This window comes from Peromyscus maniculatus, chromosome 2, assembly GCF_049852395.1.
Source record: "Peromyscus maniculatus bairdii isolate BWxNUB_F1_BW_parent chromosome 2, HU_Pman_BW_mat_3.1, whole genome shotgun sequence".
Classification (NCBI taxonomy): Eukaryota; Metazoa; Chordata; class Mammalia; order Rodentia; family Cricetidae; genus Peromyscus; species Peromyscus maniculatus.
Window position 1 is genome coordinate 66,378,099 of NC_134853.1, and position 26,225 is coordinate 66,404,323.

The 26,225-nt window shown below is 46.8% G+C and overlaps 1 protein-coding gene and 1 non-coding gene across 3 annotated transcripts; one reads left to right on the forward strand and one right to left on the reverse strand.

Moving 5' to 3' along the window:
• Positions 1-1,178: 1,178 nt before the first annotated feature.
• Positions 1,179-26,151, reverse strand: Dcaf12 (DDB1 and CUL4 associated factor 12). 2 transcript variants are annotated; one of them, XM_006985948.4, is made up of 9 exons: positions 25,707-26,151; positions 24,289-24,543; positions 11,466-11,672; positions 10,080-10,140; positions 6,840-7,033; positions 5,863-5,928; positions 4,472-4,634; positions 1,936-2,114; positions 1,179-1,381 (listed from the first exon to the last, which is right to left on the reverse strand). In XM_006985948.4, the coding sequence occupies exons 1-9, from the start codon at positions 25,782-25,784 to the stop codon at positions 1,223-1,225; spliced, it is 1,362 nt and encodes a 453-aa protein (XP_006986010.1). In that variant the 5' UTR covers positions 25,785-26,151; the 3' UTR covers positions 1,179-1,222. The 2 variants fall into 2 exon arrangements, with proteins under 2 accessions (XP_006986010.1, XP_015860019.1); XM_016004533.3 differs by lacking the exon at positions 25,707-26,151 and adding an exon at positions 25,030-25,562.
• LOC121827792 (5S ribosomal RNA) lies at positions 12,163-12,281 on the forward strand. Its single transcript, XR_006070086.2, has one exon. It is a non-coding gene; the product is annotated as a 5S ribosomal RNA (ribosomal RNA).
• Positions 26,152-26,225: the final 74 nt, after the last annotated feature.

Below are 26,225 nucleotides of genomic sequence, written 5' to 3' on the forward strand. Positions count from 1 at the left end.
CCCACCAAGTGCGAACCCCATCGATGCTGCCCCATGCAGGGAGGCTATCACAGCCACCCTGTCGCTACCCCGGGGAGGAGCCAACAGAGCAGGAACGTGACCTCCACTGCTAAGCTCCACTGCACTGAGAAAACAGCAGACATCCCACACACAAAGCACTCACCACAAATCACACCTTCCTGACTGAACAGAACCCAGTTAGGAAATACCAGCAAACCCCCAGGAATGGAACAGTTCCCCGTAAGTCATAGGACTGGGAATGGCCACCATGCCCAGCTTGAGACTTCCTGCTCTTGGCCAGATCAGACCCCAAGCAGAGGCAGGAGGAGACTGGGGAGAGGATACTCTACCAGGAAGCCTTCTACAGTCCCAGAAATGCACCTGATGTTTTAGCCAAGTGACCTGGGCTAAGCAGACAGGAGGTTAGGAAGCGGAAGTAACACATATACAGGCCTTCTTTCTTGGGGATACACGGGTGGGTCACTGTGGAGTCCTGGCATGAAGCCTCCCACCCCCCACCCCCAAGGCTGCTACTCTAACTCAAGGGTTTTCCTGGTGGGATTTGTTTCTCTAAGTTTTCACTTCCTACAATGTCAGACTTTAAAAAAGATACAGGCTAGTCCTAAACTGGACTCTGAGTAAAGTTGTTTCTTTTATAAATACTTTAATACAGATAATCCTCACTCCGAGTAGTATCAGTGACACAGTACCACCAGGCACACAAGTTCACACACACGCACACACACGCGCGCACACGCGGCTCCCAAACTTTCACAGAAAGTCTGACAGCTACCACATAATTATAAGGGGCCCTACCTCTCAAGGGAAGTAAGGGTGAGAATATGACCTTGTCATTTCAGTGTAAAGAAGCCAGAGAAAGGAGAGCGTGTGTCACTTAAGGAAAAAATTAAAACAGGGATTTGTAACAATGTTTGGTTGAGAAAGCGGAAGGTGGGGATAAATTCTGATTACTGAAAGGGGAAACAACAAAAATATCTACCAAACAAACTAACAAAAACCCCAAACAACAAACCGCCAAGCAACCAAAGAAGAGCCCCACCTTCTGGGTTTCCGCATAGCTTCCTCCTAGGGACCTGCCTGAACTGACCAACTGCCGTCTGCGCTAACAGAAAAGCTTCCACAGTGGGGATCAAAAGACCAAACCAGGAAACCGAGGGTGGAAGTTAGTGTCAATCTGCATTTGGGAGACAGTTAGTTGTCATTAACTCCACAGTCCAGCATAGTTTCCATGGAGCCCAGAAGGGAGGGGCCCTCCTGCCACAAAGAGCTTCGTTCCAGACGAGTCGTAGCAGTGGGTGTAAACAGCGTTGGGGAAGAAATCAATATCCGAAAAGTAATTCCTCCAGGTTTCATCATGATTCTGTGGGAAGAGAAGAAGACCGTTAGCACTGCTAGGAAAGGACAGGAAGGGATGGACCGACTTCCGGTCTCTGCCTGAGGAGAGGGCTCTATACCCATAACCTGATGTCACACGATCGGTTTTCACGGAAACTGGTCTCATCTTCCCAACTAAACAGGATAAAGAATTACTGCGCTGAAAGTCTTCACCTTCAGCTTTCCGCAGTCAAACTTGTTCATGATAACTCGCTGGCAGCAGCAATAGGAAGTTCTTTTCCTTGTGCCGCTGTTACCTGGAGAAGATCTTAAGGCATCAGCACGTCTGACCGTCTTTCATTCTGTTCTACAACCTTCCTTCAGTTTACAGTGCTGAGATGACAAGCGCTTACCACCACCCACCCACTGGGCCTCCATTTCCCCAGGGCCAGTGTGCACGGCCACAAACACAGTCAGGGGAAAGGCTTTGCTCTGCTCTAAGGAATGGCAAGAGCGAAAGTGAGGAGGCAGGCAGAGCGAAGACGCTCCCTCCACTCCCTCCACGGCAAGCAACCATCCTTCAGGGTTGAGCTTACTCACCAGCCAGCCTTTGCCAGTAGTTAGTTTCAGATTCTCCCCTGCCAGCCTGGGCTTGGACCCATAACAAGCTGAGAGCCTCTCTTCCAGAAATCTCTGTGCTCGGATATCATAGAAGAGCAGGGAGCCCTGCCCTGTGCCCACAGTGATAATGTGTTCGTAGAAGCTCACTGATCGGATCCCTGAGAGAGAAAAGCACAGAGCAATCAGGGACAGTATGACCCAAATGGCTAAACAGGACTCTGCTAATAAGCCACATTGCTGGGAATATCCACGTTGTTTTCTGCCAAAGATCGTGTGTCTGACATTCTCTGTATGCCATACCCTTGAGTAGCACTGGAGTCTTCTAACTATTAGCTCTGCTCTATCACATTACTGACACTACAGCTCACTATTATCTTCCTGTTATCAGCATGGCCCTACAGGAAGGATTTGGTATTATGTTATTTACAGCAAGTTACCTTTGGATCAAAGGGAAAATACATCTGCTGTACCTGTGACTAAGTAAGTACAGGGCAAAAGGTATCTCTTGGCATCTGTGTGGAGCTAGGAACCTTTGTGAACTAGTATTTCCTCATGCAAGCTGCCTCCATGAATAGTAACCAAAATCCTTTCAAAGCTGGGTATGGTGGTGTACGCCTTTAATTCCAGTACTGGGGAGGGAATCAGATCTGTGAATTCAAGGCCAGCCTGGTTGACACAGCAAACTCCAGGTAGCCAGATACCTATGTGAGACCTTGTCTCAAAAACAAAACAGTAATAATAATGATGATGACAATAATAATAAAAATTTTAAAAAACCCTCTTAAGACTTTTCATTGTACACTATTCCAGCTATATCCTATTCCTTCTCCAGCTTTCATTATATCCACTGTTCTCTAGTCTAAATTTATACATCTTTTTTTTTTTTAATATTTATTTATTTATTATGTATATAGCACGTATGTCTGCAGGCCAGAAGAGGGCACCAAATCTCATTACAGATGGTTGGGAGCCATCATGTGTGTGCTGAGAATTGAACTCAGGACCTCTGGAAGAGCAGTCAGTGCTCTTAACCTCTGAGCCATCTCTCCAGCCCGAAAATTTATACATCTTAACTACTTGCAAATAGATCCTAGCGTTGTTGAGAGGGTGTCAAGGCTGACCACCTAAGTTTGATTCCTGTAACTCCCATGGAAGGAGAGAAACAACTCGCTCAAACTGTTCTCTGACTTCCAATCAGCATCATGGCACCCACCTTCCCCAACAATAAACAAAAACAAAACTGCTTTTGTAGTATCTACACAGAAACAACACTGTTTGAAAAGGAGGCTAAACTGTAACCCCCACTGTTCCTTTTGTTTGTTTGTTTGGAGACAGGGTTTCTCTGTGCAGCCCTGGCTGTCCAGGAACCCACTCTGTAGACCAGGCTGGCCTAGTGCTCAGGGAGTATTGCCTGATTCTGCCTCCTAAATGCTGGGATTAAAGGTGTGCACCTGGGACTGGAGAGATGGCTCAGCAGTTAAGAGCACTGGCTACTCTCTCAAAGGACCCAGGCTCAATTCCCAGCACCCATATGGTTGCTTAAAACTGGAACTCCAGTTCCAGAGGCTCTTATGTGACGACACCCTTACACAGATGTACATGCAGGCAAAACACCAATGCACATTAAAAAAAGTGTGTACCACGGCTTCGGTGTCTATGTTTTTAAAAATCATTGTGTACTGTGTACTCTGTGTACTCTGTGTGTGTGTGTGTGTGTGTGTGTGTGTGTGTGTGTGTGTGTGTGTGTGTGTATGTACACAGGAGTGCTGCTGGCCATGGAAACCAGAACAGGATGACAGACCCCATGGAGCTGGTGTTATAGGAAGCTGTGAGCCATTCAATGTGAGTGCTGGAACCCGAACTCAGGTTCTCTGGAAAAGCAGGATTCTTGGTGGGAGGAAATGAGTTCTCAGAGAAAAGTATTCTGAACTGTTAAGTGTAGTACCAGCACAAGTCTCTTCCACTATAGAAACTAAGTGATGGCTCTTAGAATATGCTGTATGAATAGCAGCTGGGAGCTATGGATATAGCTCAGCGGCAGAGCAGTTCAAACAAGCACAGAGCCCTGGGTTTGGTTCCCAGCCACAATCCAGTGTTAGATGCTAAGACCTAGGACCCACTGATCAGAACTAAAACCCGTACTTTCTTCAGCTTCTTGAGGTGTATCTGTACCTTACACTACATACTTATCATCACATCCAAAAGTGACCCCACACTCTTTAACTCCTCCCACGAGGTCAGTACGAAAGACTTTTAGCTCAGGCAGGGCCCCAGCAAAACCTTCCCAAGGGACTAGTGCTAACCGCTTATCTCCTCACAGTGCTTCATACCAAAGGCTGCTTCAGCCTGGACATTCTGTTGCCACATGCAGGTAAGTAAGTTCCTCTCTTCTGTCACCAAATACTTCTACGTGCTACACACAGATCACCATTCTTGTTTGGAAGTCAAAGAAGACACAAAAGGGAAAACCCATTTGCAATGTAGTGCTAAGCTGAAGAAACACACAGGGCCTTACCACTGCCTCGCTCCCTGGAGCAGACAGACTTGACGTTGTATGATGGCTGCCGTGGATCCAAGAAGGAGACATGCGCTTGAGAGCCCACTGCATACACTGACCATTCACTACCATAGGCCAGACATACATTCTCTCGACAATATGGCAATTTGGTGGAAAGGAGCTGAAAAGAGGTACATCCATAATTAGCATAAAATGGGCATTCTTGTGCTCTTACCTCTGTGGGCTTCCTTTATACACAAATTACCTACCTAAGCCAGGGACAAAACCAAGTACATGAAGTAACTTTTGGGTTGGGGAAAAGGTAAAGCTGGAATTAAATAATTAGAATGCCAGGAAAAGCCAAGAACTATAGTTTATTTCCAGGAATGAGCCCAGGCCACTAAGCCTAACTCTCACCCTTGTTGCTCTTCAGATAAAGGGACTCATTTCTGACTACGCTCAGCCAGTTTCCCAAGCAATGGGAACTGTCCACCAGAGAACGCGTACCCACAAAACTGACTCCATCCCAGGGAACCCGAGTCAGCCTTCCTATTTGACCCCGAGGACGAGCAAATCTACACACTCTGCCTGCTTATGTAAGACACTAGGCAGGGCCAGTGGAGTGCAAGGCTGCTGTGTCAATCCCCAGAGCTTTGCTTTCTCCTTAGAAAAAGCTCCTTATAGATATTATAAGCAGCACAGACAAGACATGGACTGATGACCCACATAAACACTTGACTGTACAAAAAAGTTGCCAGCAGGTATCATTAACAAATCTGTTTTCTCCTTAACTGTGTTGTTGCAACCTCGGGTCTCTTTAAAAGATTTTCCTGTAATTCTGGCACTGGAAAGCTGAGGGAAGATCCTGAGTTTGAGACAAGCCAGGGCTACCTAGTTAGCTAATCTTTTAAGAAAGAAAAACAAAATTAAAAAAAAAAAAAATTTAGATGCTGGGTGGTGGTATCACATGTCTTTAATTCCAGTACTTGGGAAGCAGAGGCAGACAGATCTCTTTGAGTTGGAGGCTAGCCTGGTCTACAAAGCAAGTTCCAGGACAGCCAGGGCTACACAGAGAAACCCTGTCTTAAAACGTTAACAAAACAAAGGCCTTTTCCTGCTTAAGCAGGGTCTGGTTGTCAGTATTTCCAGTCTTTGAGAGTGGGAAGTGGGAAGATCACAAGACCAGACTGGGCTACACACAGAGATCATGCCTCAAAAATAAATTTAAAAGATACAGACTTTTCCTCAAGAGAAGCATGCTAGACTCATACCTTCATGTACTATGCAAGTTTATTCTCAGACCTTGGGAGAAAAGGTGTTTTGGACAAATCCATTCTGCCTCTAGAAGAATGACAGTATTTTAAACCTATGATAAATTATCATATAAAATTACCAAGTCGTGTGCACACCTTAGACAATGTGTTTTCAGCCTTCCAGAGATGGAAGTATCCATCCAGTGATACTGCTCCCAACTCCTACAAGAGCAATGAAGAGGAAGTTATAATACGCTCTGCAGCAAACTGAAGTACCACACACGCAGGGGAGGAGCCTGAGGGGTGGGGCTCTCTTGTCCTCCACACCTGTCCCGGAGACAACATCAAGGATGCTTTCACCTCATCCCACGGACTGCAGCAGGTAGTATATTCAACTCCGCAAAGCAAGTCTAGTCTCTAACAATCACATGAACACACATCTGTGGGTGAAAATGTCCTTCCTAAGTCAGAGTCCCCTGATGTCCTCAAGACTATTAGAGCAGAGCTCACAAACGAAAGGCTGTTTTTCTCAGTCCCAGTGTGCGAGCTTAAGTCAGGGCCTTGTGTGCACACGCCCATGCACAGATGCAGGCAAAGTACTCACACACATAAATAAAATAAAAAAAAAAATGAGTCCAGTTGGGGCCTTTTTCAGATTTTGCAGAAGTCTGTCTCCTTTCTGGGCCCTGGGTCTAGTCTTAGATTCTGCTTACAACCCCACTGTCAGGAGATCTGGCACAGTGATTTAGGTGAAACTCGGGCAGGTGCAAGATAAAGGAAGCAGGGAAAAGAGAGGAGCTTAAAAACAAGTGATGGCTTTTAGAGGCGTGGAAACCAAAGCCAAACTAGAGCACCTGAGAAGGCACATGCAAATGAGGCAGTGTCAGAGTAGGGTGGTCTCAGGGAAACTATGAAGCAGACCACAAACATGGTCACCCCGGCCAAACACAGCAGAGACAAAGGCTGAGCTTCTCAGTCCACTGTAACTCCTCACTGGCAGTCCTAGCCTCTAAAGAGGGTGCCCTGTGAGTTTAAAGCCAAGTCAGCAAGCACTGCCTTGGAAGAGAAAGGATCCCCCAAGACAAAGTCAGAAGGGACAGGCTTCTGAGGTCCCTTGCTTGGTGAGTTCATACCTTGTTCTTGTTGTTGAAGGCTAACGCTCGCACCTTGCAGTTGTCCGGGTTTGTGTCCTCCTTGGGGATATCCTTTAAGGCCTTGTGAGTGATGTGAGCGTACACTGGGACTGGTGATACATTATGTCTTGCATCGCTTTTGGTCAATACATCATCTGTCACCTCCCAGAGTCCCATAGAACCATCCCGTGAACCTGCAGCGTAGGAGATCCCCAGATGTCAAATATATTTAACCCTCCATGAGAAACCCCCCAGAAGACTATATGGGCCTTTTCAACATACTGCCTGGCACTAGAGCTTAGCTACACGGTCCACCCCAAATACTGCAGTATGCTTTGTTTTTGTTGTTGTTGTTGTTTGTTTTTCAAGACAGGGTTTCAAGCAGTCTTGGCTGTCCTGGAACTCACTCTGTAGACCAGGCTGGACTTGGACTCACAGAGATCTGCCCGGCACCTGTGTGCCACCATTATCACCTGGCTGGTATGCATTAAGACAGATCTCAGTCTATAACCTAGGCTGGCCTCAAACTTGTAGCATTACTCTTACCTCAGCATCCTGAGTGCTAGGATCATACTCAGTTCAGATGTCTTTTTTTTTTGGTTTTTCGAGACAGGGTTTCTCTGTGTAGCTTTGTGCCTGTCCTGGATCTCGCTCTGTAGACCAGGCTGGCCTCGAACTCACAAAGATCCACCTGCCTCTGCCTCCCGAGTGCTGGGATTAAAGACATGGGCCACCACCGCCCGGCCAGATTTCTTCATCTAGACTTCTTTCTCTAGAAACATCTCTTTATATTCAATTTTACAGAGGTCCATCAACCAATTTAAAGAGATCTGCCTGCCTCTGCCTCCCTGAGTACTGGAATTAAAGGTGTGCACCACCACATCTGGCCAAGAATGAATTCTTTTTTTTTTAAATGACTTTCTTTTTTTATTAGATTTATTTATTTATTAAGCATACAGTATTGTCTGCACATATCCCTGCAGGCCAGAAGAGGGCACCAGATCTCATTATAGATGGTTGTGAGGCACCATGTGGTTGCTGGGAATTGAACTCAGGACCTTTGGAAAAAGAAGCAGTGCTCTTAACCTCTGAGCCATCTCTCCAGCCCCAAGAATGAATTCTTAGTGCTGGAGATATAACTTGATACAGCACTTGTCTATCATGCATGGAAATCCTAGGTTCAATCTCCAGCATCACAGAAAACCTAGTATGATGGCATGTAACTATGTTCTAAGCCCTTGGGAGGGGGAGGCAAATGGATCAGGTGTTCAATGTCATCCTTAGCTACATAGTGAGTTTGAGCTAAGCATGGGCTATGGAGGCCATCTCAGGTATTTAAAAAAAAAAAAAAAGAAAAAAAAAGAAAAGGAAAAAAGATAGCTGGGTTTTTTGTTGGTGACTTTTTAATTTTATAATCATTGGTGTTTTGCCTGCATGTATGTCTATGTAAGGGTATCAGAAGCCCTAGAACTGGAGTTACAGTGCCATGTGGGGCTAGGAAATGAACCTGGGTCCTCTGGAAGAGCAGCCAGTACTTTTTTTCCCCCCGAGACAGGGTTTCTCTGTGTAGCTTTGCGTCTTTCCTGGAACTCGCTTTGGACACCAGGCTGGCCTCGAACTCACAGAGATCCACTTGCCTCTGCCTCCCGAGTACTGGGATTAAAGGCGTGCACCACCACCGCCCAGTGCAGCCAGTGCTCTTAATGACTGAGCCATCCCTCCAGCCCTGAGATGGCTGTTTTTGTGCTGGGAATGTAACTCAGAAGTAGAATAGTTGCTTGAGCACAAAGACTTGAGGTCTGTTCATCTATCTATGTTTATTTATTAATATCTATCTATCTATCTATCTATCTATCTATCTATCTATCTATCTATAATCTATCTATCATTTATTTATTTAAAGGCAGGGTCTCTGACCCTGACCCCCTAGGTCTCCTGGGCCTCTCTATGTAGACCAGGCTGGCTTCAAACTCACAGAGATCCGCCTGCCTCTGCCCCAGGAGTGCTGGGATTAAAGGCGTGCGCCACCATGCTTGGCTCCTAAATTCAATTTTAAATGTCATAAGCCAAACAAAACCTACTAATTATTTTCCTTAGTAAACAATAATGAACCAGCAGCTTTCTTTTCTTTACCCCTGCCCAGTGCTGAGTTCATCCCCAGCCTCACACATTCAAAGAGGACTTTTTTCTCTGAACCTGTTCCTGATTCTCCAACAAAATAAAACGTCGGGTTCGGGGATTCAGCTCAGTGGTAGAGTGCTTGCCTAGCAAGCACAGGGCCCTGGGTTCGGTCCTGGGGGGGGGGGGGGCACGTCACCCACAGCAACACCGAACATTTATATCCCATTAGAAACAATTCACATTAAAGCCCATACACAGAGATATTTGTTTGCTTATGGTTCTGTCCTCCACTCTTCTCTCTTCCTATTTTTTAAGATTTATCTCATGTATTTTAAAGTACATATGAACACTCTATCCACATACATGCCTGCATGCCAGAAGAGGGCAATTGATCTCATTACAGACGACTGTGAACTACCATGTGGATTCTGATAATTGAACTCAGGACCTCTGGAAGAGCAGCCCATGCTTTTAACCGCTGAGCCGTCTCTCCAGCCCTCTGTTCCTATTTTTTAATCTTTGAGACAGGATGTTAACATAGCCCAAGCTGGCTCATGAACTCCTGATCTTCCTGCTTTCACCTCCCAAGTTCTGGGAAGGAGGAGAGAACTAAGAGCTGAGAGTCACCCTCGGATCCCCATGTGTGCCAAGGCATGAGCGTGCCCACCCACACAATTACTTAATCTAAAACACTTCAGGTGGAATGACCGAGAAAACACAAGTCCCCTAAGCTGGGTACAGTGAGTCATTCCTACAGTATCAGCAGAAAAGAGGCTCAGACAAAGGGAATGCTGCAAGTTCAAGACCAGTCTAGACCACGTATGAGTTCCACACCAGCCTTGGCCACAATGGGAGACCCTGTGCCCCTCAACAAAGAGTGGTGGTGAGGGGGTGAGGTGGGGGCATCTGGGAAATATAGCTGAGTGGTAAGGGGACCCAATCAGCATAACCAAGGCCCTGATTTCACCCTAGTACCACCCAAATAAATGAATAAATAAAAACAAGAAAACAAGGCCCATGGCCCCTGCTAGTGTTAGTAGGTTATTTTCTATCACACTACTATAATTTTTAAACTTCCTCTTTGCCACATCAAATCTTCCTAAAGGAGGGCAACTTTACCAGACACTGCCATAGTATCGTTGATCCATGCAATGGAAAAGATCCAATCCTTGTGTCCATCCTTAGAGGGTAAGTGACAGGAACAGAGAGGAAAACAACAACAACAACAGATTAGTAAAATAAGGAGCATAATGAATTCTCCTAAAAAGCATACAGGTCAGACTGGAAATAGCTTGTAAAACATTTAAGTACAAAAGGGCATGGTTGCACAGGCCTGTAATTCAGGAAGTTGAGGCAGAGGACCCCAAGGTCCAGGACGGCAGGAGCACATATGGAACCGTGCCGTGGAACAAAACAGGGCCAGCAAAGCAGCTCAGCAAGTCAGGTGCTGCCAGGTCTGAGGGCCTGAGTGTGATCCCCAAAACCCACAGCGAATGGAGCGGGCACTGCAGTACTTCTCAGTGTCCTCGGGTCTCCATGTGTGCACCCATGTGTACCCACACACATTCACAAGTGCACCCACACACAGATCCACGTGTGCACCAGCATGTGTACCCACACACACACAAATAACTGTAAAACAACAAAAAACAAAAACACGGCCTCTGATGCTCTTAACCTGTAGAGTAAGAGCTCAGAATATCTGGGAAGAATCAAAGGCAGAAGAAACGGGCACTCCTGCAGACAAGAATTCAAAAAGGGTCGCACACCTTTAATCCCAGCACTGGGAAGCAGAGGCAGGAGGATCTCAGTGAGACCAGCCTGGACTACACAAGGAGCTCCAGGACAGCCAGGGCTACTTAGAGAACCTGACTCAAAATACCAAAACCCAAAATCAAACAAATAAAATGTCCAGAGGACACAGCTCAGAGTCTTCTCTTGGCCTGGAACACTCCCATGGCGCTGCCCACGCTTCCTTTAAGTCTCTCTCCTTGTTCACATGTCTTCTCACTGACGCTCTCTCTGCCTCCCTCTGAAACAGCATCTTCCCGCTACTCCCCACCCCTTTAGCCTGCAGATACTCCTCTATGGTGCAAGTCACACTACATGTTACTGACTTGTATGATACACACACTGGCTCACAGGTCACACTCAGCACTGTACTAAAGGCAAGGGCTTTATTAATTCTATTCATTGCTATGCTCCTGGAGCAAAAAACAATGCCTGACTGTAGATAAATTGGCACGTTTATTTTCTGCCAGGGCAATGGGAGATCCATGGACCCTGTGAAGTGAAAAACAGCCCCACTCTTAGCCACAGAGACGTGCCATCTGTCCCTTCTATCACACACATGTCCTGGCTCTTACCTATGGAATCCCAACCTCCATTCTGCTCTCTGTTCTACCCTCACCCCCAAGTCAGGAAAATCCACCCCTTTCTAGGTTAGGAGAGGATCCATGTTTTAAAACAAGGTTAGTTCTAATGAGGACCAATGGAAAAACTTACGTCACCCACACACAGAGGATCTAATGTAGGCAGTCGATAGATGGCAAGACTGTTTGGGTTGTCTCCTCCAGTGGCTAGGAGTGTTCTAGAAGGATTCAGCTCTATTGCATGGATACCACAGCCCTGCTGAGACACACCTCCAGGTTCCCGGTCTTTCAGAATGGGAATCTTGGTGATCTGGCCTGTCTGGACATCCACTACGAAGAGCTGCAAGAGAAAAGAGGCACACAAAACACAGTTGCTATTGAGTGTGGTCAACACTGGGTACAAACACTCATTTGTTCAATTAAGAGTCTCCTCTATAGCAAACTCAGAGGAGTTTCACTGCTGTTTTCTGTTTTGAAACAAGGTCTCACTGTGTAGCCCTGACTGGCCTGGAACTCACTATGTAGACCCATCTGGCCTTGAGGCTCACAGAGATCCATTTGCCAAACACAGCAGGACTCTTGGAATTATTAATGGCATAGCTAAGGCCATTAGTCAAATGAAACACGAAATAACTTAAAATGACTTAATATTAAAGTTTAACATTTGTTTTGTTTTTCGAGACAGGGTTTCTCCTTGTAGTTTTGGTACCTATCCTGGATCTCGCTCTGTAGACCAGGCTGGCCTTGAACTCACAGAGATCCGCCTGGCTCTGCCTCCTGAGTGCTGGGAAAGTTTAATATTTTACATCAACAGATTAGAAACAGATTCTGTCTACGGTCAAACCACCCTGAATGCACCTGATCTCCTCTGCTCTCAGAAGCTAAGCAGGGTTGGGCCTGGTTAGTACTTGGATGGGAGACCATCTAAGAATACCAGGTGCTGTAGACTTAAAAAAAAAAGAAAAAGAAAGAAAAGAAAGGAAAAAGAAAAAGAAGAAAGTATTAAATTTTGTCCAAGCGTAACATGGAGTTAATTCTCTCCTTCCACTCTGGGGGTGTCTAGCCTGGCAGCAGTGGTGCATGCCTCTAACCCAGTACTCAGGAGGCAGAGGCGGGTGGCTCTTTGGAGGCCAGCCTGGTGTACAGAGTGAGTTCCAGGACAGGCAAGGCTGCACAGAGAGACCCTGCCTTGACAACAAAAACAACCCAAACAACAACAAAAAAACCACGGGGAGGGGGTGGGAGGGGGGAGAATAGGGGAACCCATGGCTGATATGTAGAACTGAATGGTATTGTAAAATATATATATATATAAAATAAAAAAATAAAACCACGGGGGTGGGGTAGGGAAGGTCCAAAGGTTGAACACATCTGCCTTCACCCTGAGAAGCAAACACCCTTACCCACTCAGCCTTCTTGCTGGCCCTTCAATCTTTCTTATTGGTACTGCAAACATTTGGCACCACTGTATAGTGGCACACACCTAGAATCTCAGCACTTTGCAAAGCAGAAGCAGGAGGAACAGAATTTTGAGGTCAGCCTGGGCTACAGGACAGCCTATCTCAAAAGCAAAGAAAAGGGGCTGGTGACAGGGCCCAGTGGCTAACAGGTCCTGCAAAGGACCCAAGTCTGGTTCCCACCCCCCATGTAAGGTGGCTCACAAACACCTGTAACTACAGCTCTAGGGGAGTCTAATTCCTCTGGCCTCCCCAGGCATCTTCATTAACATGCACATATTCACACACACACACACACACACACACACACACACACACACACGATTAAGTAAAAGAAACCTTGAAATTGCAGTCTGTAATTATTGTATTAAGTAGTTGTACAGCCTTTTAAGCCTCAAGGCTTAAAAACCGGTGAAAACTGAGGTGACTAGGAAAGCGGAATGCCAAGGACCTCGTGCAGGACTGACCATCCTGCCTCTTCCCAGAGGAGCACAGGGATGTGAGGAGCTGGCACAGAATTGCTTTCTACACTTACAAGGGCAGAAGCTTCAATGCAGATCCGTTACACACTCAGAGTGCGACTGTTCCACACTAACCTACTGGGACCAGTGCCAGACACTGGTAGCTCAGGGAGGAAAGCCTCAGGCTCTGGCTCCCGGCATCTTCCCTTCTCAGACAGCGGGAAGAGCAAGCAAAGGTTGTTACTGAGAAAGATGGAAGATTAGTAAGCAATGCATGTGGGCGGGTGCGGAAGACACATAAATGCACCCGCAGGACAATGGCTTTCCAAAGGGAAGGGAACCTCAGAGAATTACTAGAAACACAGTATCCATTTCTGAAGACGCCCTACTCCAAGGCAGACACCCTGAGTCAGATTCCCGACAGTCATTTGGTGGAAGGAGAGATCAATTCTCTCAAATGTTTTCCTCTCTTCTCCACACCCACCAATGTAAATACATAGAGGTCTTGATTCCGACATTAAAGAAGAGAAACGATTACAGATAGAAAGAACAAAGGAGAGAGCCAAGACAAAGAAACAATGGAGTCAGTGTGCCAAGAAGGCCAACGGCTGTACGAGTCATTTGTCTCGCTGCAGGAAACCACCGGGCAGAGCAGCTGAAGGAAGGGGCCCTGGCTCACTGTCCCAAGGTCCCGTCTTATCCTGATCGCAGCATCAGGGCAGCAGGAGCTTGTGGCAGCTGGTCACACTGCATGCATGGTCAGGAGGCACAGATGATGAACATGGGTCTTTCCACCTCAATTAACCTGACCAAGACAATCCCCCCCAGCCATACATTGCATATTTATTTGTGCTCATGTTTGCCTGTCTGTGCATGTGCATGCACACACACACAGAGCTAACATGGCACACCTGTGGAGGTCACATGACAACCTGCAGGAGTTAGCTCTTTCCTCCTACCTGTGAGTCCCAAGGATTAAACCCAGGTCAAACTTGATGCCAAGTGCCTTCACCTGCTAAAGCATCATGCTGGCTCACCAGACTTTTGTGTGTCTATTCAGAATCTGAACCAGGGCTTCATGGTAGTTCTATACATTTTGAGGGGAGAGTGGAGTGTCCTCAGACAATTACACTGTCCAGAGCTGGCCTTGAACTTACTCTATAGCCAGGCTAGCTTTGATTTTGTTTTGTCTGTTTTTTTTTTTTTGTTTTTTTTTTAAACACAGAGTCTCAGCCAGGCGGCGGTGGTACATGCCTTTAATCCTTTTTATCCCAGCACTTGGGAGGCAAAGGCAGGTGGATCTCTGAGTCCTTTTATCCCTGCCCAGGCCAGGGCTATACAGAGAAACCTTGTCTTGAAAAACTGGGAAAAAAGAGGGCTGGAGAGATGCTCAGAGGTTAAGAGCATTGGGTGTTCTTCCAGAGGTCCTTTGTTCCATTCCCAGCAACCACATGGTGGCTCACAACCATCTATAATGAGATCTGGCTCCCTCTTCTGGAGTGCAGGCATACATGCAGGCAAAACACTGTATACACAATAAATAAATCTTTTTTAAAAAGGAGGGGGAAAAAAAACAGAAGAAAAAAAAAACAAAAAAACAGAAAGAAACAAAAAGAAGCCTCACTATGTAGCCATGGCTATCCAAAACTCAGTATATAAACTAGGTTGGCCTCAAACTCAGAGAGAGCTGCCTGTCTCTAGCTCCTGAGTGCTGGGATTACAAGCCTGTACCAACAGGTGCTGGCCACATTACTTACTGTTGTCTCTTTTTTGAAACAGGGTCTCATGTAGCCTTTTGGCCTCAAACTTGCCATTCAGCAGCAGACCACCTTGAACTCCTGATTGTACCTCACAAGTGTTACAAATGTAGGTGCATGCCACTATTCCCAGCTTTCTACACAGATTTTCATGGCTACAAAGTACTTTACTGCACAGATAAACTAGCACTTAATGAATAAATTCCCTGTTCTTCAAAATATATGCTGTGTCCAAATTTTTTATGATATAAATGTAAGATCAAAAGTTGGGCACGGTGGCATGTATATGTATTTGGTGCTTTGGTTTCTACAAGAAACTAGTATCTCATCTGGGAGCACTCATTTAGTCAGTAGACGACAGAAGACTTCCACACCCCAATACAGCAATACAGTATTTAGAGGGTGTGTGTTGAAGAGGATTGAACCCTGAGCCTCATGAACTTTCCTGAGCTACACTCCCAGAAACAAGGTATTTTTTTATTAATACAATGGCAAATATATATACATACATAATAGAGCAAAATATACAATCGTTTTTTTTTTTTTTTTGAGACAAGGTTTCACTGTGTATCCCTGGATGTCCTGGAATTAGTTCTGTAGACCAGGCTGTCCTGGAACTCACAGAGATCTGCCTGCCTCTGCCTCCTGTGTTCTGGGAATAAAGGTGTGTGCCACCACTGCCTGGCTTACAATATTTTTAAGATTATTTTAGAACTGCAAGGATTCCACACTGGCTCAGTACTGTCCAGATATTGACTGAGCAGTCTAGGGGTATTTCAGCGAAAGGTCTGAGAAGTATGGTTTACTATAAAGAATCCTAACAATCCATATAGTTTCTCTTATCTTTTAGAACTGGAAAAAGCAGCCCTGTACTTCAGATTTAGGAAGGGAAGTAATACTCATGGTGCCACCAGGACAAACTCTTACTTGTCTAGGCTCCCACTCTTTCATCTCTGGTGCTGGTGTCGGGCACAGCAAGTGCATGCTTGGCCACTGAGCAGCTGTCCCCCACCCCTCTCATCAGCCACACTGGGATCTTAACAGAAAAATGCCCAGCTGGCATGGTGGCACACACCCGTAATCCCGATACTAACTATAATGCCGACCAAAGATCCAGCTTGGATAAAGGCTATGAGCACCAAAAGAGATGACATGTTCCTTCTCTGTGCACTGAAACCACAAATAAACTGCTCCTGAAATCAAGGGCTCAGATCGCATCAAACTATGCAGGTGTTACTTATCAACTGGAAGTACAAGTGCTTCAAACTGCGTGGTAGTGAATCTATGAGTTTACACGCATTTAATCACTATAGTAACTGGAGGTGTGGAGACAGAAAAAGTGATTTCTGGCCCCCACAGAGCAGAGCCTGGGTCTGAAATCTCCTTCAATGTGGCACAGTCTTGGACAACAAAGAAATCATCAATATCCCCAAGGAGGAAAGCTGCCCTAAATAACGTCTTGTCTCCTCCCTCCTGCTGCTCATGCTCAGGCCCTACCTTGCTTTGCTACAGGGCTGAGGAAGAGACCAGGACCTCATCATGCTAGGCAGAGTGTTACTGAGCTATATGCCCAGCACAGGCAAAGGAGTATGGGAATATCATTAGCTTCCTTACATACAGAAAACAGCCTAAAAAGAGCAAAGCACTACATTAAACAGGCCCAAATCTCATTCTAGCAATGCCTTCCAAAAGACAAGACAGGGAGAAACAAGTATACTATCACCACACATAAGAGGCATAAACTCATTCTTAACTCACGGTCTTCCTAAAGCCTTATGCATAAATCAACTCTGCATAGAACCTTAGGGAGTATAAAATATTGCCACAATTATTTCCAACCAGAAACATTCACATATACACAAAGAAATAATTTTCCAACCTAAATATCCTCCCAATAAAATCAAATTGTCTGCTAATCCCAGCACTCGGGAAACAGAGGCAGGCAGATCACTGTGAGTTCCAGGACAGTAGAGTTATGCAGAGAAACCCTGTCTTGAAAAACAAAAACAAAACAATCAAAATGAAATTGGCTGGAAGTGGTAGCACACACTTTAATCCCAACACTAGAAAGGCAGAAGCAGGCACATCTCTGAGTTCTAAGCTAGCCTGTTTTGTATATCAAGTTCACGCATACCCAAGACAACTTATTGAGACCCCAAGACCCTCCCAACAAAACAAAAACAAAATTAGTCCTAAAAATAAGGAAACCACCCATTCTGGGATTAAAGAGGGAGGGGAGGCAGATAATTAGCAGGTTTCTCTCCTAACTACAAAATGTGTTCACCTGATAGTACTGCGATTAGCCCTCGTGTGTGGTGGGGGATAAGGGTATATGCCGAAGCCGGGCAGTGGTGGCGCTCGCCTTTAATCCCAGCACTTGGGAGGCAGAGCCAGGCGGATCTCTGTGAGTTTGAGGGTAGCTGGGCTACAGAGTGAGTTCCAGGAAAGGCGCAAAGCTACACAGAGAAACTCTGTCTCGAAAAACAAAAAAGATATATGCCTGGTAGCTAAGGCCAATACAATGATTTTTGAAATGTTTTGAGGTCTGGAATCTCTATCACCCAGACTTCCTCTTGGAGAACCTTCTACCTCACCTCCTGAACAGCTGGGATTACAGATGTGCCACCTTTTGGGGGGCAGTGAGGGTGGTATTAGGATCTAAACCAGGGCACTGCACTGCACTAGGCAAGCACCCTTGAGCTACTACCACACCCACCCTGCCCCTCCAGAGCCACTCCGACAAGTGGCCTTGCCCTCAATCGCTCCATCTCCACCCACCCTCCTCTCTAATGCTGGGGGACTGAACCTAAGGCCTTGTATTCTACTACCCAGCTCTATCTCCAGCTCTCTTTACGTGGTTATGTGAGAGAGCGTGAGTGTAATGAGACACACACACACACACACACACACACACACACACACACACACACACACACGCCACGGCTGCACATGCAGAGGTCAGAAGACAGCATTGGGAAAGTAGCTCATCCTCACCGCGCTGAGGAACGGCTCGCTTGTTTCTGCTTGCACAGCACATATTTTACCTACTGGGTCATCTCAATTGCCCTTACATTTTATCTTGAGACAAGGTCTCACTAACTTCCCTAAACTCATACTGTAGCTCAGGCTAACACTGAAGTTCTATTTTTTCTTTTTCTTTTTTTCAAGACAGGGTTTCTCTGTGTAGCACTGGCTGTCCTGAAACTCACTCAGTAGACTAGGCTGGCCTCGAACTCAGAGATCCACCTGCCTCTGTCTCTCAAGTGCTGGTATTAAAGGTGTGGGACACCACTGCTTGGCCTTATTTTTATTATTTTTTTAATAATTTATTTTTATTTTATAGGCACTGGTGTTTTGCCTGCATGTATCTGTGTGTGAGGGTATTATAGACAAATGTGAGCTGCCATGTGGGTGCTGGGAATTGAACTCCGGTCCTCTGGAAGAGCAGTCAGTGCTCTTGACCACTGAGCCATCTTTCCACCCCTATTTTTATTTAATGATAGGGTTTTATGTCATCTAGATTGGCCTCAGATTTTGCTATGTAGTCAAGGACTGCCTTGAATTCCAGATGCTCCTGTCTCTACCTCCCTAATACTGGGATTATAATAAATGTGCAATGCCATATATAGTTTTCAGAAGTGCTGGGAATATAGTTCTAAGAAGTCCAGTGTCTCCTGAATGACAGGAAGGCACACTACCAATTGATCTAACCATAAACTTTTTATAAAAGCAGGCAAATGCTCCTAACCACTGAGCCATCTCTCTAGCTCCGCAGGCCGAAACCTTTTGATCTTCTTCCCTCACCTATCTCTGGGGTAGTTGGGATTATAGGCTGGCACCGCTGCATCTGGCCAATAAATCCTTCTCTAAAAGACTGTACCCACTGGTGCACATGCCTTCAACGTCAGCACTCAAGAGGCAGAGGCATGATCCACTCAGCAAGTTCAAGCTACTCATGGCTACACAAAAGTCTCAAAAACACAAGACACACACACACACACACACACACACAACTTATCAGGAGAACTGAATATCTGGCCATGGAAAATGAAGTGTGCTATTTGCTTCATGTGACATGGTGACTACCATGTTATGCTTTTACAATTTTGGTTACTCTGAGCAGATAATCTCTGAAATCATTAATATTACAGCTACTTTCTCGGCCCTGATGCTTAACCATCCTACCTCCAAAACTGGGCTGCCTCAAGACCTCCCTCCTATTTGACAACCAGTTGCAGCAATTAACTTGTGTGCTTCATGACCACAAGTCCATCTGTGAACTCAACAGTACACTACGGCCATGGCTTGAGGAGACGCTGAGAAAGAAAAAGCAGCCTGAACACCAAAGTTAGCCTGGTACTTTGGCTAGGACTTTGTGTTCATCAGCATCAGAACAGGCCGTTCTCTAATCATCTGAACAGAGATCAAACACGACTACTGTCAAAGCCACAGCAGATGAAACATGTCCTTACCCTGGTGAAGATGAGCGGCCGCTTCACCATTACCAGCTATGGCTTTCCCGTCCTTCTAGACAAGGTGTACAAGGAACTCACCCTCACTTCCTAACAGCATCCCATGCAGAGCAGAGTCCTTAAGACTTCCTCTAAAACGCCCAACGCAAATCCTTTCTGTTCCTTCCGACACCCTCTTAGGGGAGGCCCTCCCTCCTACGGGACAGGTCTCCCTCTCCAGAGGGAGTTTATCCCACGTGTTCTACTGTAGTTTTTGGCTAGAGGGCATCACGATGAGAACTGAATTCCTCTCTAATTGAAATATCTCTGCCAGGGATGGTGCCTTACAGGAGAACCACTTCCAGTCAGAGGCCAACCTCGTCTACAGGGAAGGAAGGAAACCCCATCTCAAAACCCAGCTAGCTCCACATGGGGTGATCCATGCCAGTAATCCCAGCACTTGAGAGCTCGAGCCAAGGCAACCCTAACACCAGGAGTTCAAGGCCACCCTAGACTATATGAGATCTTGTCTCAAACAAAAAACCTAACAGCAAAAACCTTTCTAAATAAACAAAATGCCTCTACCTGCACATCAGACCCTTCTCTTTAAACCGCCTGCCCCTCCCCAGCCCTCCTCTTGTTTGTACTCCGTGTACTCTCCAGGCTCCTGCCTGGTAAACACAGGGGTTCCCTCCAAGGCTGTGCGTGTAGCTCCTCTTTAAAGATCAAAGGTCCTTGGCTCAATAGTACTCACCTTTGGGGGTGGGGCGGGGGGAAAATCACAGGAAAACTAGGAACTATCCTACATCTTGCCCAGAAAATTTATATACACAATAAATTTTGAAATTTTAAGAAAAGGTTATGGAACTGAAGCCAAAGGTGTCTTTAATAATTCCCAATACAAATTTACCTTCTCGTAAATATCGACTAATTGATAAAAGCACATTATCTCAGATTCTACCTGAGATAATGTCTTCCATCTCTCTCTCTAGCCTCTCCCTCATCATTTGGTTTTAGTTCATTCTCTCTCATAGTAAAATTCATGGCAATTCCTCTTGGATTTTTCTCTCCCTGGAGCAGTATCTTAACCATATTCTCCCCATGTCTCTCATACCCCTATAAAGTAAAATCCTAGATGGTCAGACTTTACAACCCATTCCAAATCTCTTTAGATACCTGAAGCTTGTCATACTGACATTGAAATCTCACTCACAGATCACAGTTTTCTTTTCTTTTTGAAACAGGGTCTCACTAAGTAGCTCTGGCTGTCATGAAACTCAAGAGATCCACCCACCTCAACCTCAAGTGCCAGGGTCTCACCCAGGTAGTTTCCAGAGGACTGGCAGACCAGATAATGAATGCTATTACTGTTTTACAGAAACAAAACCAAGGACAGCTGGGAGGTAGAGGCAAGAGGCTCACGAGTTCAAAGCAGGCTTTGGCTACGTAAGATCAGGTTGCAAGCCACCTACCCCAACATAAGGAAATACTAAAGTAAGAAGCATTTGCCAAATGTCACAAAGTCAAGGGGGTGGGGTGGGGAGAACACTGTTCTTGGTTCCCTGCTTTGGTTCTAGAAGCAAAGAAAAAAATAACACTATAAAAAGAAAACAGCCTGACATGGCGGTACATGCCTTTAATCTCAGTACTCAGGAGGCAGAGGAAGGCAGACCTCTGAGTTCAAGTCCAGCCTGGTCTACAAAGTTTCAGGACACCCAGGGCTACAGAGAAACCCTGTCCCCTACTCCCCAAAACAAAACAAATAACAACCACCACCAAAAGAAAAAGCAACTGGTTCTGGAGCACTGGCTGCTCTTCCACAGGACCCGGTTTGGTTCCCAGCACCCATACGACGGCTAATCTGTTAACCACAGTTCCAGGGGATCCAATACCCACTTCCTCAGGTACTCTGCACACAGGGCACACAGACATACTTACAGGCAAAGTCCCCATACACATAAAAATAAAAAAAAGAAAACAGCCAAGTGTGGTGGGACCTGTGTACAATCCCAACAGTTACCAGACAGGAGCTGGAGGACTTAGGATTTCCAAGGTCAGCCTTGGCTCTATAGTAAAATAGATGCCAACCTGGCCTACATGAGAGCCTGTCTCAAAACACAAAAGATGACAGCCTCCACCACTTCCAAGCTCTTTAAGTCATGAAGCTATAGGAAGACAGAGGTATTACGTCTAAGTTAGGAATCAGGAGTGATTACACACAACTGTGATCCCAGGATCGGGGAGGCAGAAGCAGGCACATCTCTGTGAGGTCAAGGCTAGCTTGGTCTACACCGAGTTCCAGGGCAAACAGCGAAAGGGAAGAGAACAGGCAAAGGATGGATGAAGTTAGGAGGGTACTGAGCTCAGTAGGCCGAGGACCCGAGTTCCATTCCTGGAGCCCACGCGGTGGAAGGAGAGAACCAACATCCGTCAACTGTGACCTCCACATGCTTACTGTGGCAAACGCAGCACTCACAAACACACATGAAATTTTAAAAAATGAAAATTGTTTTTGATTTTTTGAGACAGGGTTTCTCTGTATAGCCCTGACTGTCCTGGAACTCACTCTGTACATCAGGCTGGCCTTGAACTCACACAGATCTGCCTGCCGCTGCCTCCCGAGTGCTAGGATTAAAGGCCTGCGTCACCACTGCCTGGCTAAAATAGATTTTTAAGTTAGGAAAACAGAAGTAGGTATTAAGAGTAAATTTTGTAGAAAACTTATGTTATGAATGGGTGTTTTGTCTGCATGTATGTCTAAACAGCACACATGTGCCCTCAGAGGCCAGAAGAGATCAGATCTCCTGGATCTGGAGTTCTAGACTGAGAGCCACAAGTGGGGCTGGGAATCAAACCTCCATGTGCCCTTGACTGCTGGGCCATCTTTCTAGTCCAGAATACATTCAATTATCAGACAATATGCTCATCTTCAATACTGACAATGGGTTAAAGGAACAAGATACTTTTCCTACTCCAAGCGTCAACAATGTTTCCTAAACCCCAGGGCACGCCTGAAATCAGAAAAAGGAAGTTCTGTGCAGGCTTGCTGCCAGCACCTAGTTTTGAAAGTGTTATATGTAACACAAACAACCTTTAACAAAAGGAGAAGTGAAAGTTTGGCCCCAACCACCATAGTATTATTTCCTTCCTCAAAATTGTTTAAAATTTTGCCTATGGTCTTTATAAAGACACTTCTCATGGTTAAGGTATTTGATAGTTTTTGTCTTTTTTTAACTTGTATTTATATTTGGCCGTGGGTACACATGCCACAGCAACCATGTACAGTCATCTTGTGGTAGCTTGTTCTCTTGCCATCATATATATGGGTTACTTTATGGGTGTCAGGTCCCCTGAAACTGGAGTTGCAGTCAGGTGTGAGCTGCCACGTGAGTGCTGGGAATTGAACCCGGGTCCTCTGGAAGAGCAGTCAGTGTTCTTAACCCCGAGCCATCTCTCCAGCCCCATCACATGGGTTTTGAGGGTCGAACTCGGGTTGGCAGGCTTGGCAACTTTTGCCCACTAAGCACCCAAGATTTTTTTTAAATTTATTATTATTATGTGTTTGTGTTGTTGAGTGTGGTGTGTGTCTCAGAAAGTGTGCTGTGGCAGACATGTGGCGGTCAGAAAAAAAAAAAATCAACTTTATGGAATCAGTTCTCTTCTTCCACCCTGTATATGGGTTCTGGGGATCAAACTCAGGTTGCCGGGCTTGGGCGGCAAGCATCTTTCCACTGAACAAGCTCACTGGCCCAAGGTTTTCTCGATGTAGAGTAACCTCTCTTTTAGGTAACCCCAGGCATGTTTTGGTCCAGAGTCAATTTACACACCACTCAACATTACCCGCCTAGTCACACTAGGTGAGTTAAAATGGAGGGAGGGCTAGCCAGAATCATCTATCCAACACCAGCCCTGTCTCTTGTAGCATCAACCATTTCTACAGCGTCTAAAGGCGGGCACCGCCACCGCTGTCTGTCTGTCTGTCTGTCTCATAGTAACTGTTCATATCTTCCCTTTGTGTTTCTTTCGAGACAGGGTCTCAGTGGACAGTCCTGTCCGGAACTTAAGCAATTCTACCGCCTAGCAGTCCAGGCGCTATGTTTGGATTCTATTACATGAGAAAGAATATTGGCCTTATTTCCACTTTCAGTCAAGTTCTAGACACTTCTACCTGGGTCAAAGGCTGGCTGGTACACAGCAGCTAAGTTGTTGCTATCATGAACCCTGAGTGGTGCGCTGAGCGTCAATTTCTGTCCTTCCTTGAGGTCTCCTACTTAAAAGATGAAGCCAAAACACCAGAAGCAGCAGCCGACACAGAGCCAGAGGCCTAAAGACACTCGTTCATCTGACACTATCAGAAGACGCAGAAGTGTGAAGGAGCAGGAAAAAGGGGATGAGCAGGTGGGAAGGATGAGAGTAAGGAACTCATGGGGGACTTCTCCTGAGGAGCCCAGACCCGCCTGGGTTTGTTCCTTCCTTGAGCACCTCTGTCCTAACATTACTACTGAAAAGTCTTTTTTTTTAAAGATTTATTAATTACATATACAGTGTTCTGTCTGCATGCCAGAAGAGGGCGCCAGATCTCATTACAGATGGTTGTGAGCCACCATGTGGTTGCTGGGAATTGAACTCAGGACCTCTGCAAGAACAGCCAGTGCTCTTAACCACTGGAGCCATCTCTCCAGCCCGTGAAAAATCTCTTAACAGATTCCAACCTGCTTATATAAAAGGAGATGTAAACAGATGGGGACGATGCACAGTGAAAGGCTCTAGAGCAGGAAAAACCGCGCACGCGCACCTCAGACCCCAGGGAAAAGCCCTCCTGACACTTACCGTGTTGCATTTTGTGCCACACACCACTTGCCTATGATTCAACCACTGAGAAGCAAACACTTTATTAAGGGTCCCAAGGTGAAATTCTCTCTCCTTCAGGAGACTGGGAAGTTGCTGTGCTGCGTAACCATGTAACACCCGAGAGTAGTTGGTTCCATTCTGCAGCCGGACCTCCCGGTTCTTCAGGTAGTACACTAAGGATCTCTTCACCGGGGGGAGCCTTTTCCGTTTGTGCAGAGAGTGATCCCAGCCAAACTGTGGAAATCAACATCAGAAATCAGAGGTTTGGCCACTTTCCTCGAAGACAAGAAATCCCACTGTATTAGAGAAGAAGAACCGAGAATTCGTCCTTCAGGATTTACACAATCAAAAATGTAACCGAAGATTCACAACCCAGAAAGCACAGCTCAACTCGTCTTGCACTGAAGAACGGTTCTCACAGTGAATCCTACTTAGAAAATGGGTAAATAGCCGGGCGGTGGTGGCGCACGCCTTTAATCCCAGCACTTGGGAGGCAGAGGCAGGTGAATCTCTGTGAGTTCGAGGCCAGCCTGGGCTACCGAGTGAGTTCCAGGAACGGCGCAAGGCTACACAGAGAAACTCTGTCTCGAAAAAGAAAAGAAAATGGGTAAACACGATGAAACGTTTCCCAGACCTTTGAGGAAAGTGGAGGACTCAGAAACCCTATCTACTCAGGTGTCCTTGACAGGGGGGTAATGAGGCCCAGATTACCGAACCCACCTGGGCTGCATTTCTACCCAGCCCCCTTCTCCCTCTCCGCCTGTGCTCCCCGTAGAGCATAAAGGGTTTTCAAAGAGCCAGAGTGGGGTCCCGTGTCTTCCAGGGATGTGGTCAATGGCCGCTCATCTGACATCGCGCGACTTGCGCTGCGGGCAGTTTTAGAATTCGAAAGCTCAAATACCAACGGGGTGAAAAGGAAGAGTAACCAGCGTCGGAACCCCAAGTCCGAGGGGCTCTCCTCTCCAAAGGGGGCAGTATAGAGATGACACCTGGTGTTTCTTCTAGGTGTCTAAAAGGACCAGCACCTAGCTTGGAAGATTGTCTCCTTGATAAGGGACAATCGGCCCACATTCACGGTGTCAGCGGAAGGCTGACTTCGGCCTCTTCCCAGATTCCCCCTGAATTCAGTTCCCTGCAGGACCCAGGAGGTCCTGGCTTCTCCTCCAGCTCTATCCCCAGCTGCAGCCTTCCAGCGGAAGGCGTCATGTTGGAGTTTCCTTTTGGCTCTTCACCCTTCCGGCCCGCCTGCACGCCAGTAAACTGCAGAAGGACCGGCCGCGGCTCTACAGTCCCGGACCCCGGCTCTTGTCCCGCCCTGGCCCCTGGGTCCCGTCCCCAGCTGGAACCCCCTACGCCTCTGTTGGGGTTCTGGCCATCCCAGGCCTGTAAGCCCTCACCTGCGGGCCCTGAGCGTCGCTCCCGGCTCCAGGCGAGGCAGGCGCTTTCCGCTTCCTGCTAACTGCTTTCCGGGCCATAGTGGGCAGCGCCGCCGTGGCCCCGCAGCCACATGGGGCGGAGGAAGCGAGGGGCGGCAGGGCGGCGGGTCATATACCGGGCCCGGGGCCGCGCGCTTTCGTGCGCCCGGCCCGGAAAATGGCCCGGACCCCGGGCGGCAGCCGATCAAAGAAAGGCGCGTAAAGGGAAGGAGGGAAAATCCGGGTCGGGAAAGGGAAGGGAAGGGGAAGGCAAAGCAGGACCAAGCAGCTTTCCGACAGCCAGGTCTGGAAAGGACGGCGAGCGGCGAGAACCAAAACACCCCCTCCCACTCGCCAGAGCCCCGTCACTCTTGCGCAGCCGCACATCGCAGCATGTCGCCACGGAGACGCCGCCTAGACCGGAGGGGTGGGACTTAAAGGGTTGCAAGGAGAATTGGTGTCCTCGGAGAACTTCCGCTTGCCACTTGCCAATGGCGGTTT

Coding starts and splice junctions, on each gene's coding strand:
- Dcaf12 (XM_006985948.4), bottom strand. CDS start 25,784: ATGGCCCGGAAAGCAGTTAGCAGGAAGCGGAAAGCGCCTGCCTCGCCT. Junction 11,673..24,288: donor GTGGCACAAAATGCAACACG/GTAAGTGTCAGG, acceptor TTTCTCTTGCAG/CTCTTCGTAGTGGATGTCCA. Junction 1,382..1,935: donor CTACTGGCAAAGGCTGGCTG/GTGAGTAAGCTC, acceptor CTCTTCCCACAG/AATCATGATGAAACCTGGAG.